The sequence below is a fragment of the Euprymna scolopes genome, chromosome 36 (assembly GCF_053919585.1).
Source record: "Euprymna scolopes isolate OS-2025 chromosome 36, ASM5391958v1, whole genome shotgun sequence".
In the NCBI taxonomy this organism is placed as follows: Eukaryota; Metazoa; Mollusca; class Cephalopoda; order Sepiida; family Sepiolidae; genus Euprymna; species Euprymna scolopes.
Genome location: NC_136517.1, coordinates 71,258,010 through 71,272,383, shown reverse-complemented (window position 1 = coordinate 71,272,383; position 14,374 = coordinate 71,258,010). Strand labels below are relative to the sequence as shown.

Sequence of the window (14,374 nt, the reverse complement as noted above, 5' to 3'; positions counted from 1 at the left end):
TGGCATAAGAGATTCAAGGAAGGCGTGGAGTCTGTGAGGGATGATGAGGCGTGAGAGGAGTAAGGAGGTCAGAACACCAGAGTTGATTGGTCAAATAGAAAATTTCATGGATAAGGACCGTTTTGTGTCTATAGAGACAATAAGTGCATAGTTTGATGTCAGTGTGGGAACTGTACACATTATTATTTGTGATGGAGATGCGGAGGATTTGTGCAAAGTTTGTTCCAAGGGTGTTCAGAAAAGGTCAGAAAAAAAGACATTGTCATGACAACAAGGAGATGGTCGAGCTGATCCATTCAGATCCCACAGTTCTTGATGCTCTGGTGACCTGCGATGAAAGCTGGATCTACTGCTATGAACCAGAGACCAAGAGACAGAGTACCTAGTGGAAGCGTGCAGGCTCTCCCAGATCCAAGAAGGCCAGACAGAGCAAATTCACGCAGAAACTTATGATGATCCTTTTTTATTTTGACAGCATGGGCATGATCCTACATGCCCTGGGTTCCCTCTGAACAGAATATCAACAAGAAATACTATATTGAGTTTTTAAGGGAGTTCAGGAAGAGATTCCGTCGAGATAGGCCAGCACTCTTCAAATCGGGTCAATGCCATTTCCACTAGGACAATGCACCAGTTCACAACTCCATCCTTGTCACAAACTATTTGACCAAGATGGGCATCAAGGCAGTTCCTCATCCTTCTTATAGTCCAGACCTTCCTCCCTGAGACTTTTGGTTATTCTCTTTAGCTCAAGGAAAACCTTAGAGGGTATCGTTATGAGACAATTGAGGAGATGAAAGAGACTGTGACGAGGGTCACTGACATGCTTACACAAGAGGACTTCCATGGAGCCTTCCAAAAGTTGTTGGAATGGTACAACTGCATTGTAGCTGAAACAGATTACTTCAAAAAATGCCCACACAAAAAAGTCTGGAAACTTATTTAAGGCACCTCATACATATTCAATGTTAAAAAGATTCGGATTTTGATGGACTGTTTATACAAATAAACAAAACACCTGAAAAATGAAGTTGAAATATTAAGAATCATTGGTGAGAAAATTAAAATTCTATTTGAAACTTAATCATAACAAAACAACAAAAACATTATTTCAAACTTAAACATGTTGAGATAAAGTGGTATGTTATGTGTGGTAAGGAATAAATATGAAGAAATAAACTGGATGAAAGTGATTCTGTGTTGATCAACAATAATAATAATTATCTATTATATAAATACAACTGAAAAGAAATTACTTTGACATGAGGACGTATTTAATAGTCTGTTGTTGAGAGAACGTCCATTGACTATTTTAATAGTCTGTTGTTGAGAGAACGTCCATTGAATATTTCTCTTTCTCAGATGTTATGGAATTTCAAACTGAAGAAGGTCAAAGGTTACATCAATGAAAACATAAGAATATCATCCAAGATGAAAACAGTAGGTTGAAAAATTAAAATAAAACAATTTATCAATCCTCATTTCAAAAGTTCTAAAACATGATACACAAGGTCAGTTCATGGTGGGAATCTTGATTCCATCAAAAAGGAACACTTTATATTAGTGACATTTCCCGATGCGGATTTTGAAAAAAAAATGAAGTATTTCCTGCTTCCATTGGAAAAAATATGTGCCAAACCACACACCAAGGATTCATATCAAATGTCAGTTCAGCCAAAAGAAACAAGAAGTGTAATCTTTCTGTTTCGGGGACTTAATTACAAGACGATCGACTTTCTCTCATAGTCATTTTGTATCATGTGACCGATTCTTTCATCTTGATGTTTCTGAAGAACGGCACAAGAACGATGATGTCATCAGCCAATGTGGAAACCTGGCTTACATCCTGCCAGGAAAGCAATTCCATGTAGAACCCGTCCTGTTCTTGTGGAGTAGCAACCCCAACATAAGGATGTAGAGCAGTTTCTGGAGCTAGAGGGTACTGAATATTTGCCAGAGAATTAAGAGATTGTATACTGAAACAATTTCTATTAGAATAAATTCAATTTTTTTTCATAGAACATTTCACTATACTCTATCCAATATATTGTAGTGATTTCAAAAGTTTATAAAATATTCACATTTAATTAAATAGTGATATGTTTTATATGAGAGAGGAACGTCAGTCTTACATATAACTCATGGCCATCTTGACGGAGGGGGAAATGCAAAGAGTTTATTATTAGATGGCTATTATTATTATTCTGACATTCTGATTGTTGACCTCGTCTGATGACTGTTTTTGTCTGAAATGTATCACTTTTCAAATTAATTTGACTTTTTGAAAGGAATATGCAGTATAATAAAAAAAATGTGTTAAATAAAAAAGGAAAAAACATCAAAATATTGTTTGATATTAATAATGAAAGAGTTTATGTTACAAAACATTCCCCATTAGCCGAAAGGAATGAGTTGACCCGACACCTTATCTGATATCGCTCAAACCTCAATTCCTTTCAAATATACATAAAACAGAACAAACATATTTTCTAATTGACCTTTTAGAATACGATTATGTTCCATTCAAAGAAGACCTACTGAAATACATGACACGGTTAATATATGTTAAAGAAACACAGCATTTGTTCTAGGTGGGTTGAACCAACTTCCTTAGAGAGAGCAAGTGTCTAAGGAATATTAAATTCACAAGCAATCTCTAATCATTAGGTTTGTGCAGTTCTTGCCGGGAGACGTAGACGTCCCCCTACATTTAGCATCCATCTGATACTGACCAAGCTTAGTGTTGTTTAACTTTGGTGAGCTTGTCAACATAATTGTCTAGAATATCCCCCCCCCCCCGAGAAAAAATTTTTTTTTTAGGATTAATGCTTTACTCTCTCTATAAATATAAACGAAAAGATCCCTCCCACCATAACTCATTCTCCACCACTTCTGCCATCGCAGCGAAACTCAAATGACAAGTCTCAGTGAATGAAAAACTTTCCAACGTTATAGAGATGCCTTTTTGGCAAAGAAGAAATCAGTTTAATGAATATCTGAACACGTGGAAACTCCGGACCGGTATCTTTAAAATTATTTCAGTGCTAAATTGTCATAATTTCTTTGTTTGAAGTGTCTTTTAGGAAGAAGAAAAAATGAACACTCTTAAATGGAAATTACAGTAACCTATATCTATTCCATTTTTTCATTCGTAATTATGGGAGGAGAATTTATCTTAAAATATCTTAAATTTCAAATTAAAGCGACGGACTTATACTAAGTAAATATTAATAAGTCCTTACACGCCCCCCCCCTGTTTTTTGTTTTGTTTTTTGTTAAATGGAGAGTAGACAACGCATTGTGGATGTGTTATCGGCAGTTCTTGTTACTCTCGGTTCCTCTTATTTGTCCCTCAGTCCTCATTTCCAATGAGTGATATTTCTGACAAAGGGTGAAGAAAAAGCTGCTGTCCAGGACTACAGTACTTCGTGAACAGTAGCCTGAGATGTCGGAAATTTTCTGTTTCTATGTCTATCCTTGTGGCCATATCACTAGTAAGGATGCTGGAGGTAAACGTTTCATCTGGGCTGACGTTATTCGCCTGATAGTCAGGGACCCGAACCTTGGATTAACCACTAAGGAGGCCGTCCTATCAGCAGGTGCAAAATACTGGGGCTGCTGTATTGCCATTTGGTGAATGGACTCTGGACCATGCAGTAGTTTCGAGTGGGGCCTCTCGATGCCATACTAGTGGGTAATTGATACGGCTTTACCTTATCATGGCTACAAAAAAAAGAAAAAAATCTTCCCCTCTTTTTCTCTCTTACTTTCCCTCTCTGCCCTGCTCTATCGAAGTCTGTCGACCTGTTCCACAAATCCCAATCCTCAACATGAAATACCTCCAGAAAAATAACACGTGTAAACCTAGAACCCCATCCTCCAACGTAGACCCCTACTACCATGTCTCCTTCTCCAACATCACAAGTCTCCGTTCCAACCTTCCAGAGGTTGAAACCCAATTACAGGAAACAAAACCAGACATATTCTTCCTAAGTGAAACTGGCATTAGGCCGACCGCTTCCCTTGACGAATTCATAATTAAAGGATACTCTAACTTAACATCTAAATCTGACCCCAAGATCGCCATGGACATGGAATATGTGCCTACATTAAAGATGAGAAGACACTAATTTACCTTATATGTGCTTCCGGGTTGCACTTCCTTACACCACTGCATTTATATTCGCTCTCTATCGCCCCCACAACAGCGGATTTACTATCCTTAAGAGCATATCTGAAAAAATTGACCACATCCTATCTGCTCACCCTTCAGCTAACATCCACATTTGTGGTGACTTCAATGTCCACAATGCGGAATGGCTGACCCACTCTAACAAGACAAATGATGAGGGGAGGTTCTGTCATGATTTTGCCATTGCCTATGACCTCACCCAGATTGTCCACGAACCCACCCGAGTGGCCGATACTTCCGGTCAGTATGCTAGCCTTCTTTTCTCACAACTTCCCCTGAGCTATGTTCAAGTTCCGTTCTGTCTCCTCTGGGATCTTCCGACCATGCGGTTGTATCAGTTAAGATAAAAACGAAATGCAATAAGTCTGGAGATGTACCTCTCCACCGTACTGTATATCGATACTCTACCGCTGACTGGGATAACTTCCATATACTTATATCTGATCTACCACTGCATTCCATGTTTAAAAAAGGTGTGTCCTCCATAGTATCAGACCTGACCGAATGGCTAATTGTAGGCATAGACCGATTCATACCATCCAAAAAATTCCAACAAAAACCTAACAGCCAGCCATGGTTCTTCCCAGAATGTGCTGCTGCCATCGCGCACAGAAATCACTTTTTCCATAGCTACCAACGTAATAGATTTACTGAGACTAAAGCTGCCTTCAGGACTGCCAGCAACAACTGCAAAAGAGTAATAAAAAATGCAAGAGAGCTATATGCTCAGTCCGTTAAATCCAAAGTAGCTGAGCAGCAGCTTGGTTCCCACCAGTTTTGGCAAGTAGCAAACAGGATCCTGAACAGAAGCATGCATTCTATCCCAACCATCATTTGCAGCTAAATCTACCTTATGCGATGAAGGCCATCAACTCCCCGTATTTCCTCCTATAACAGACAACACGCTCTGCAACATACAAATATCTGTGCGTGATGTCACCAAGCTAATCAAGAACCTTGATTCCAGTAAAGCAACTGGCCCTGATCGCATTCCAATCATTGTGCTGAAAAAGCTTAAACTAGAACTTGCCCCCATACTTACAAAACTCTTGAAGTGTTGCCTTAAAGAGAAGTGCAGATATAACTGGAAATGTTTTCTCGATCATAAAATCATTTCTCTCCAATAGGCTCATAAGAGTAGTAGTTGATGGGCAGAAATCAGAGGCTATCAATATTAATGCTGGAGTTCCTCAGGGGTCCATCCTGGGTCCAACTCTCTTCCTGATATACATCAATGATCTTTCAAAACACATACTTAAATCATTCATTGACATCTATGCTGATGGCACGACCATCTATGGCAACACATCAAAGGCAGTAAATGACAAAGTTCTCTCTGATTCTCTCTCCTCTGATCTTGAGCACGTGGTACAGTGGGGGAGGAGGTGGCTGGTTACTTTTAATGCATCTAAAACCAAACTCCTACTGGACCCAATCCCAAATCGTAGCACAAATTGTTTGAATTCTCCCAACATAAACGAAGTTTCCTGATCAGAATGGATAAATCAGGAAAATCCAAAGAGAGAAAATGGTCATTAGGCACTGTATCACGGTTTGAGAAGAGCAATCATGACAAGGGAACGCAAAAGGAAATTGACTATATTCGTCGACAACAGTAAGTATATAACGGCAATCTGATGGGGATATCGGAAGAAGTCCTTTGTAATCAACAGAAAGAATGAATAAGAATATGATTAGAGGAATTAAGGAATTGTGATTTTATTTTGGCACATTCAGAAGTCACATGCCGAATTTCATCGATTGAATACGGCAAAACAAATTCAAGATTATGCCAGTTATTTTTAGATCTTCGGCCTAGCAACATAATGAGCATCATTTATGCTCAGTTTTTGTCATTGACAGGAATCTAAAATTGTGTGGTTCACTTGTGCTTCACCAGAGGAAGTCTCTTCCCATAAGTCGGTCATAACACATTGTACTAAAATCTGCCAAGTAATATGTGCTTTAAATTCTATTTTGATGATAATTTTAATCTTGCCAACATGGCTATTTATATTGGATATTACCCAAGTATAATTATAGGGAAAGTTTTATGCTTACTAGCTTTCTGCTTTTAAAATAAAATCAGAGTTAACATTTTTAATATAAGAACTGTAGGACTGTTAAATACCCTCTGGACATTTCCATGCAATGTGAATTCAAAAAAGAAAAAGGAAAATTGCCTGTGAGTGTCGGAGTTTTAAGGAACAGTGGAATGTAGACTATTTTGTTATTGAATAAGCGTCAAATGATAAGGCATCATATTTTATATGTAATGACATTATTGCAGTATTTAAAGAGTATGCAGTGACATTATGAAACAAAGCATTCATCACATTACTCGCAGTTCACTGGACGAACAAAGAAATTTTAAACATTTAAAAAAAATTGTAAATGTAGTCTATTTTTAAAAAGAAAATTGCAGAGAATGAGAAAGCAACATTAGCAAGTTTTCCTATGGTGAGCATGTTGGCTAAGAAATGTAAGCCATTTACAGATGGCAAATTTATTAAAAAATGTCTAACAAAGGTTGCAAAGGAAATATGTCAATGCATTCTCGGTAGTAAGTCTTTCTGCAAATACTGTTGCTTATAGGTAGAAAATCTTGGAGAAAATATTGTATCACAGTTGAAAGATAAAGCAAGGGTATTTGAAAACTTTGCTGTTGCACTTGATGAATCAACCAATGTATAAATGCCAAGTTTGAGATGAACAAGGAACTAACATCTCTGCACATAAAATAAAAAACGTAACATGCGGCCACAGCCGAGATTGAACTCACAGTGTAATTCAAATCTTATCCATAGCTGAATACTTGATGCTTCGCTAGGGCTATCAAGGGTATTTTTTATTGTGACGCCATCACTAGATGGGTTCCCTACCATGGCTTAAGAGTGGCCCTATCACAGCATGCATGGACAAACAACAACACTGGATATTTTTCACAGAAGTAGAAAAGTCATTGGTTGAGTACAACCGATGGTCACAGAAATAAGTGTGGAAAAGGAAAAGACTTAGTAGGGCACATTAACCAAGCTGTTGAAGATGCTGATGGTCTGAAACCCCTTATATTACACTGCATCATTTGTTAACAAGCACTTTGTGCAAAGCATTCAAACCTGTCATCTGTTCTAGAGCCTGTTGTTTTCATTGTTAACGACATCCGATCTCATAGACTCAATCATCACCAATTTCGTGACTTATACCTGGAAATGGATGTTGAATTTCCAGATCTACTTTCAGTGAGATGGATGAGTTGTGGAAAAGTTTTTTTTACCTTCGATCTGTGATGGAATTATTCTTGGATGAGAATCATCCACTACTTTTACGAACAGACTGAATGACTCTAGAAAGTAGCGTTTACAATGGACTTAACCATGCACCTCAATGATTTTAATCTGTGCATGCAGGGTAAAACTTCATTCATTTATGATTTATACTCGAAGGTGAAAGCGTTTGGTCAGAAGTTATCATTATTTAATACTCAGCTAACAAGAAGCTCCTTTGTTCCCTTTTCACACTGTGACAAATATAGCCAAGAAACTGCAATTCCTTTCCCAAGTTGTTTTCTTAAAATGTCATTTCTAAATTGAACGTTTCTCTGATCTTGATGCATGTTCTATTAAATTAAGAACATTAGAAAATCTTTTCAACTTCGCTTCCTGAATCACAAATGGAAATTATTTATTTGCAATCAAATGACATCATGAAAGACAAATGTAAGGTAGGAAATTTAATCGAATTTTATAAAAATCTTCAATCTTAGGAATATGTCTATCTCAAAAAGTTTGCTCATGAATTAATTCCAGCTTTTGGCATTTACGTACAAGAAAACTTTTTCAAAATTGAAATCACACAAAATCACACTACAGATCGCAATTGTCTGATAAACATTTGAATGCTTTGCTTATTATTTGAACCATTCACTTTAAACCGCAGTTGAATAGGATTGTGTCAAAAATGCACCAATCTCGTGTTTCTAAAGTTTATACTAACGAATAATGACAGAGTTGAGAGGATTTTCGAATGTTAATTTCTTAACAGAAAATTCTACACTGATTCAGACTTTGGAAATAAATATTTTATAGTTATTCATTCATTGTTTCTTAGTCATTTTTTTTCCTCCCATAGCTGTAAAAAGTAAACAATATGCCATCCCTCCCTGTTTAAAAACTTTGGAGACTCCTGGTCTAGACTTGTTGGCTGTAGCAGCCCTGGAGTTGTGCTACCTTGCCAATTTGTTACAGAAAGTTTGTTATTTTAAGAAATTTTGTTTACATAATATTATGTCAACTGGACCAGCATATTTACATTTTGTAATAAATAAATATATATTGTTTTAATTCTTGTTAACTTTTCAAAACAATTACTTTTAGTGCTTGATTTAATTTTCTCTGTATAATGGTCACATGATTTTTTTTTTTTTTTTTTTTTTTTTTTTTTTAGTTTCAAGGGAGGGGATGAGTGGTGAGCATTCTACATTAAACATATATAGAAAACTGAACACTCCTCTAAAAATAGAAGTTTTCCCAATTCTTATAAGCGGAGTATTTGGTGTTTAATTGATGTAGTAATCTGGAGATTTTTAGACATTATTAGAGCCATACATTTTATGTTAGTTCATCCCTTTCCCCTATCTAAAAAATGAAATTCTACTTTTTTTTAACTAAAAACTTGCATGTAACAGTATGAAAAAGTTAACAAAAAAATAAAGAATTAAAACAAACAATAAACATTTTTTGGAGTTTACGGTAAAGGATCACTTCCGCATATAAATTTAATGTAAAATGATCACCCACTTCCAGACAAAATAGTGTTTTAAGGACATGTAACCAATGCCTGTTTTTTTTTTATCTTGGTCATTTCCTTAATTTCTTGAAGATTAATTTTGTGTGTGTTTCAGAGGTGGGGGGGGGGCTTTTTTCCATAAATATACATTAAAACATATTATAAATAAAATAATTACATTTTCTCTCTTTTTTTTTACGAACCCATTATTACAAATTAATAGTGGACATGCCTTTACTCCCCTACCCCACCCGACACCCACAAGAATTACTGCCTATCCAACACAAAATCATATAGGTCAGCTCATCTATTCATGCGCAAGCTATTGCATAGCAAGATTGCTTTTAAGAGCCATGCTTTTTTATGGTCGATGCTGGATTAACGAGTTGCCATTTTTCTTAAAAAAAATATTTAGTTATATATCCTTAAAAACGCTATCCTGTTCAGAGGTGAGTGATCATTATCACCTGGTGACCCAGAACGGATAATCATTTTATGTTCAATTTATGTGAAAATAATCTCCCACTCTAAAGTGTAAGATATATATATTTTTAATTTCTTTTTACTGCCAACTTTTTTTAGGTTGTTTACAAGTAATCACATAAAAAGGTAAATCTTTCTTAGTGGGTGGGTGGGTGGGTGGGAGGACATATTAATATTGAACACAACAGAGCTAAAGCTTTACCGATTTTTTAAAAATTCAAATAACATTTTCTTTACAGAGTGGTTAAGTGGAATCAGTCCTGGGAAATATCAACCCAAAAGATTAATTTATGCTGAACTTATATTGCAAACAACAGCAGTGAATGTTATTTTTATGTACCGACTCTCAATTGGACAAAAAATCAAATCAACAATTCCTTTAAACCAATTACATCACAAAAATATTCATTTGCATATCTTCACTGTACTATAAAAACCCAAACACAGCGTGTAGTTTTAGTCAGCTAACGTACTTCCTAATTTTCTGCAGAGCGCTACTGGAAGCAGTAACAAAGCAAATCAGTTGGAGACGTTTTTTATGATGTTTGAAACTTTGTTATTTTGATTTCAAGAATTTTATTTATATACATTCATAAATATATATCTATTATATAAGTTCAAATAAAAACTTTTATCTTTAACATTAAAAACATTCATAAACATATATTACTTCTAAAATTTCAAATAAAATAAAAACTTTTATTATTAAAAGGGTAAATAAAGACTAATTGTGTTAATTTTTATCCGTAAATTTTTGTCAGTTGCTATTGTATACTTTTCAATAATGTCCTTTTCTTATGTTTTATTTCAGTAAATCGCTACACATTAGAAATACAAGAAACATAGAAATAAAAGTGGAGGAACTGATTTGCCTTGTCACCGCTTCCGGTAGCGTTTTACAGAAAATTAGGAAATATGTTAACAAATTTCCACTACTAACGATTACTACGATATTATTCCATTGACTGACGTAGTGAAGTGTCTTATAATATCGCAGAGAAATCTTTAAGTGGCCATTTAAAATAAGAAAATTTTCAAAAATAAAAAAAAATAGGTGGTTAATTTTTATTTTTTGTCTTACATAGTTTTTAATGCTTTTTAATTGATCTAAACAAATAAAGTTTTCACAAGCGGTTTACAAAAATATAAGCACCAAACATATTTTTATGTTTTTCATTCTTTGGGGGGGGTATTCAATTATAGAACTTGTGTATTTTAAAAAGTGCTTTCTGCTTTTCCATAAGTAAAATGCCGACATTTGCCGAGTAGAATACCGTTTAACATTTCACAAAAATTTATTTATTTATTTTTATTTACTTTTGAAATCACTACTATATAATGGGTAAACTATAATAATCAATAAAAAAAAATTGGCTGTATAATAATAAATACAAAATCTGCATGAATTAAAATATCATGTTTAAGCGTATTTTACGGCCGGCCTGGCTGCTAGTTGATAAATTCAACAACACGTTTTAGAAGTGTTGTAATACGCCAGCTGTTTTATTTTATCTTATTTATTTATTTAAAACAACTCCAGAAATCGATGCACTACACAGTGCATTGCATCGCAAACTCAATCACATGTTTATCACATTTCAAATAATGCTCGACCTAACATTTCAACTCAATCAAACTGGATAGAACCGGAACAAATTAACAGATGGCACACATTTCAAATAACACCGATAATGGACCTCACGCAGAGAGGGCGAATTCAAAACAAACCCGCTTTCTTACAACTTTCTCGTGATTCATGTATACATACAATGGAGGGTGAGTTTAAATTATTTTTAAAAGATGATTTATATGTTTAAAAATGTATTAAGTGGAAATTAGATGAATTTTATTTCAATTTACTAACTTTACTTGTCATATTTCCGAAATTTTAGAAATGTCAATTGTGGTTTTAAGAATTTTCACAAGTTTCCGGAGTTTTTTTTGTTTTTTTTTTTCAATTGAATTAAAGTCAGATAACTCTGTCCTAAATTAGCGTCGGTTCAAATTCCAGCAAAGAAAAGTCGAAACAAGATAATAAAATATATGGAACCTCAAACGATCTGTTCCAATCTCATGTAATTGAGTTTTTATTAGTGAAATATGTATGAAAATGATAACATTCTTGGACGTCTTATTTGTTGTATTAAACTGTTCTATCCTGTTTAAACTTTTTTATTTTTATAGATTGTTATTACTGTATTGTACTGTACTACTGTACACATAGATTCGAAATAGTTTTTTTTTTTTTTTTACACAGGCATCACCACATTATCAAGGCCAAGAGGCCACTCAGGGATAAGGGTTAAAGAGTGTACAGTAGAAATTGGACAATATAGTAATCATTAGTAATGAAAATTCGGTAAATTTGATAACTTATATGGAACGGCTCATCAAGAACTTATTTACGTTAGACTTGAACACAACCATATTGTAGTAAGCCGGAAAGCAGGAAAACGGAAGACAATTCCACAGGCGTGCAGTTAATCTACGTTTAGGTTTAGGCACAGATAAAGAGTGGGGGGAATTATTGATAGTGTTTTCAGCTAGACGAGTGTTTCTTGTGAAAGTTTGGCGAGGGGGGGACCATAGACTTAAGCTCAATCGAACACTTTCCATGAAAGTAACGATACAACAGAGACAAACTGGCAACATTTCTTCTGTGAGATAGAGGTTGCAGTGAAGAGAAAAGGACATCTCCTACGAGGGTACGAAGTCTATTTTGAACTCTATCAAGGCAGGACAAGTCCTTTCTAGCAGCTCCTGTCCAGATGTGGCAACAGTATTCCATCCTTGGACATACCTGGCTCTTATATAGATAGAGAATTGCATCAGCAGTGAGATATCTACTGGATCTATAGAAAGATCCCACCATTTTTCCAGCGGCCTTGGCAACAGATTTGATGTACGTGTTCCATTTAAAATCAGGAGTAATGGTCAAGCCAAGAAGCTTGTCAAAACTTGAGGCCTCCTGAAGACGAGAGCCATTCATTTCAATTGATGCCAGATGTGGATCAGAATGTTGATGATGTAAAGAGAGAAGCTTGGTTTTAGATGCATTAAAAGTAACCAGCCACTCCTTTCCCCATTGTACTACGTGCTCAAGATCAGAGGAGAGAGAATCGGAGAGAACTTGGTTGTTTACTGTCTTAGATGTGCTACCATAAATGTTGTCAAAAAAACAAATATATAACAAATAAATGTTATCAAAGGCAAGATAAATTACTTTTCTACCTAAGGAGATAATTTTCTAGTGTTTTTATTTAATGTAACATGTTTATTCAGCTCGAAAAACATACAGTGTTTACCGATGTATTGGAAAATTTTAAATGGCGCCCGACTCTTTCCTTGACACGGTAAGTTTGGGAAAAGGAGTTATGAATAAAAAACTAGACAAAATACTGTTAGAAACTCGCTTAATATATGTTATCGTAACATAGGCTGACATATATTTGGTGGGTTTTTAACAGTATTTTGCATATTTTTTATTTTTAACCCCTTTTCCCAAACTTACCGTGTTCAAGAGAGAGTCAGACGCCATTTTAAATTTTCCAATACATCGGTAAACACTGTATGTTTTTCAAGCTGAATTCTAAGGTTACAATCAGGATTCGGTTCTGGGGTTCTGGAAGGAGTGAGTCACTCGCTCGACAACAGCACGTTTCTGCCCTCTTCTTTTCCAATTGACCACACCTGGCCTCTCGCCACCAATGTCACACCACACAATCTGAACGTCAGCAACACGAAATACTTTTCAAGAGATGTTCACGATTCTTTTCTTTTTCCCTTTCGCATATACCACACACGCCCCCCCCCCTTGATCTTCGAGATCAATAAGACACTTCATAATCCTTCATCCAAACAGGCCTCCTCCTCTCACGTTGAGGCGTCTGGGGGACAACTTCTTGGGGGTTTACGTTTTTAGGTTCACTACAGACATTCTCGTCCAGTTGTAAAGAACCACAATGTGGGCTGTCGAATTGGGGTGTATCGTTAGCTTCTCGGTAGATCTCGACTTCCTCTTCTTCACTGCCATCACTGTACACCGGCAGGGTACACGACGCAGGTCTAGGATATGCCAGGGAACGCCATTCACCATCACGTTGTTTTTCGACTGCGTTCCCGTTATGACTCCCCTCCCCCAGCGAATGGTACATTTTGCATTGGGGGCTTCACCCACACCTCTCACCCACTTTAATGGTAGCTTCTTCACCCTCAATTCCTACCATTTTGTTGCACGGATGCCGCCACTTATATGCAAAGATGGCTCTATGAGGCACAGTTGTCTCGTCTTGTCTGGTTTTCGGTGAGATGTTGTACCAAAACACCGCCTCCATGGGTGATATGTTGCTTTTTTCCGCAGCAGCCTTGATGGTCTGATGATTCCTCTCCACTATCCCATTGCCACTCGGCCGATATGCTGCCCTAAAAAATTGCCTTACTCCCCACCTATCACACACCTGTTTAAAGGCTTCTGATCGGAAAGCGGGGCCATTGTCCATTAACAGTTCCTCTCTCCAAAAATATTTCTTCGAGGACCCCTCTGATCACCCCTGCAGCTTCTGCCCTGATCGCTCTCCAGATGGCAAACTTCCCCAGTCCACAGTCGACCATCGACAGATACATCTTATGGCGATAATGGGTCACATCAATGGCTAATCGCTTCCAGTCCTCCGCAATGTGTAACTCTCCTGCTTTGTATCTGGATGGTCCGGGGTCTATCGATTGGCACTCCTGACAGTACTCCACTACCTCCCTGACCTCCTCCTCGGTGGTTTCCGGGTAAACCTCTCTTGCCAGGAATAATGTCTGTTCTCGACCAAAGTGTAACTTTTTAACTTCTTCCCCTGCACAGCATACAGAGGAAACCTCCTTTCCCTCTTGCAACCAGGCCTTCTTTACCCATGTCATTGA

General features: G+C 36.5%; 1 protein-coding gene and 1 long non-coding RNA gene across 3 annotated transcripts in view; one reads left to right on the top strand and one right to left on the bottom strand.

Annotated features, from left to right (window-relative positions):
* The window catches only part of LOC145260575 (battenin-like), a 141,221-nt gene that overhangs the window by 9,281 nt on the left and 117,566 nt on the right, over positions 1–14,374 (top strand). The window contains exon 1 of one of the 2 annotated variants that reach the window (XM_080118853.1): positions 11,087–11,239. The exons of the other annotated variant lie outside the window; for it this stretch is intronic. Within the exon in view, the coding sequence (XP_079974979.1) occupies positions 11,155–11,239 (85 nt within the window). The 5' untranslated portion in view covers positions 11,087–11,154. Of the gene's footprint in view, positions 1–11,086; positions 11,240–14,374 lie in introns of those variants that run through there. 2 annotated transcript variants of the gene reach the window in all.
* Positions 1–14,374, bottom strand: part of LOC145260577 (uncharacterized) — a 64,647-nt gene that overhangs the window by 21,816 nt on the left and 28,457 nt on the right. The gene's annotated exons all lie outside the window — the stretch shown is intronic.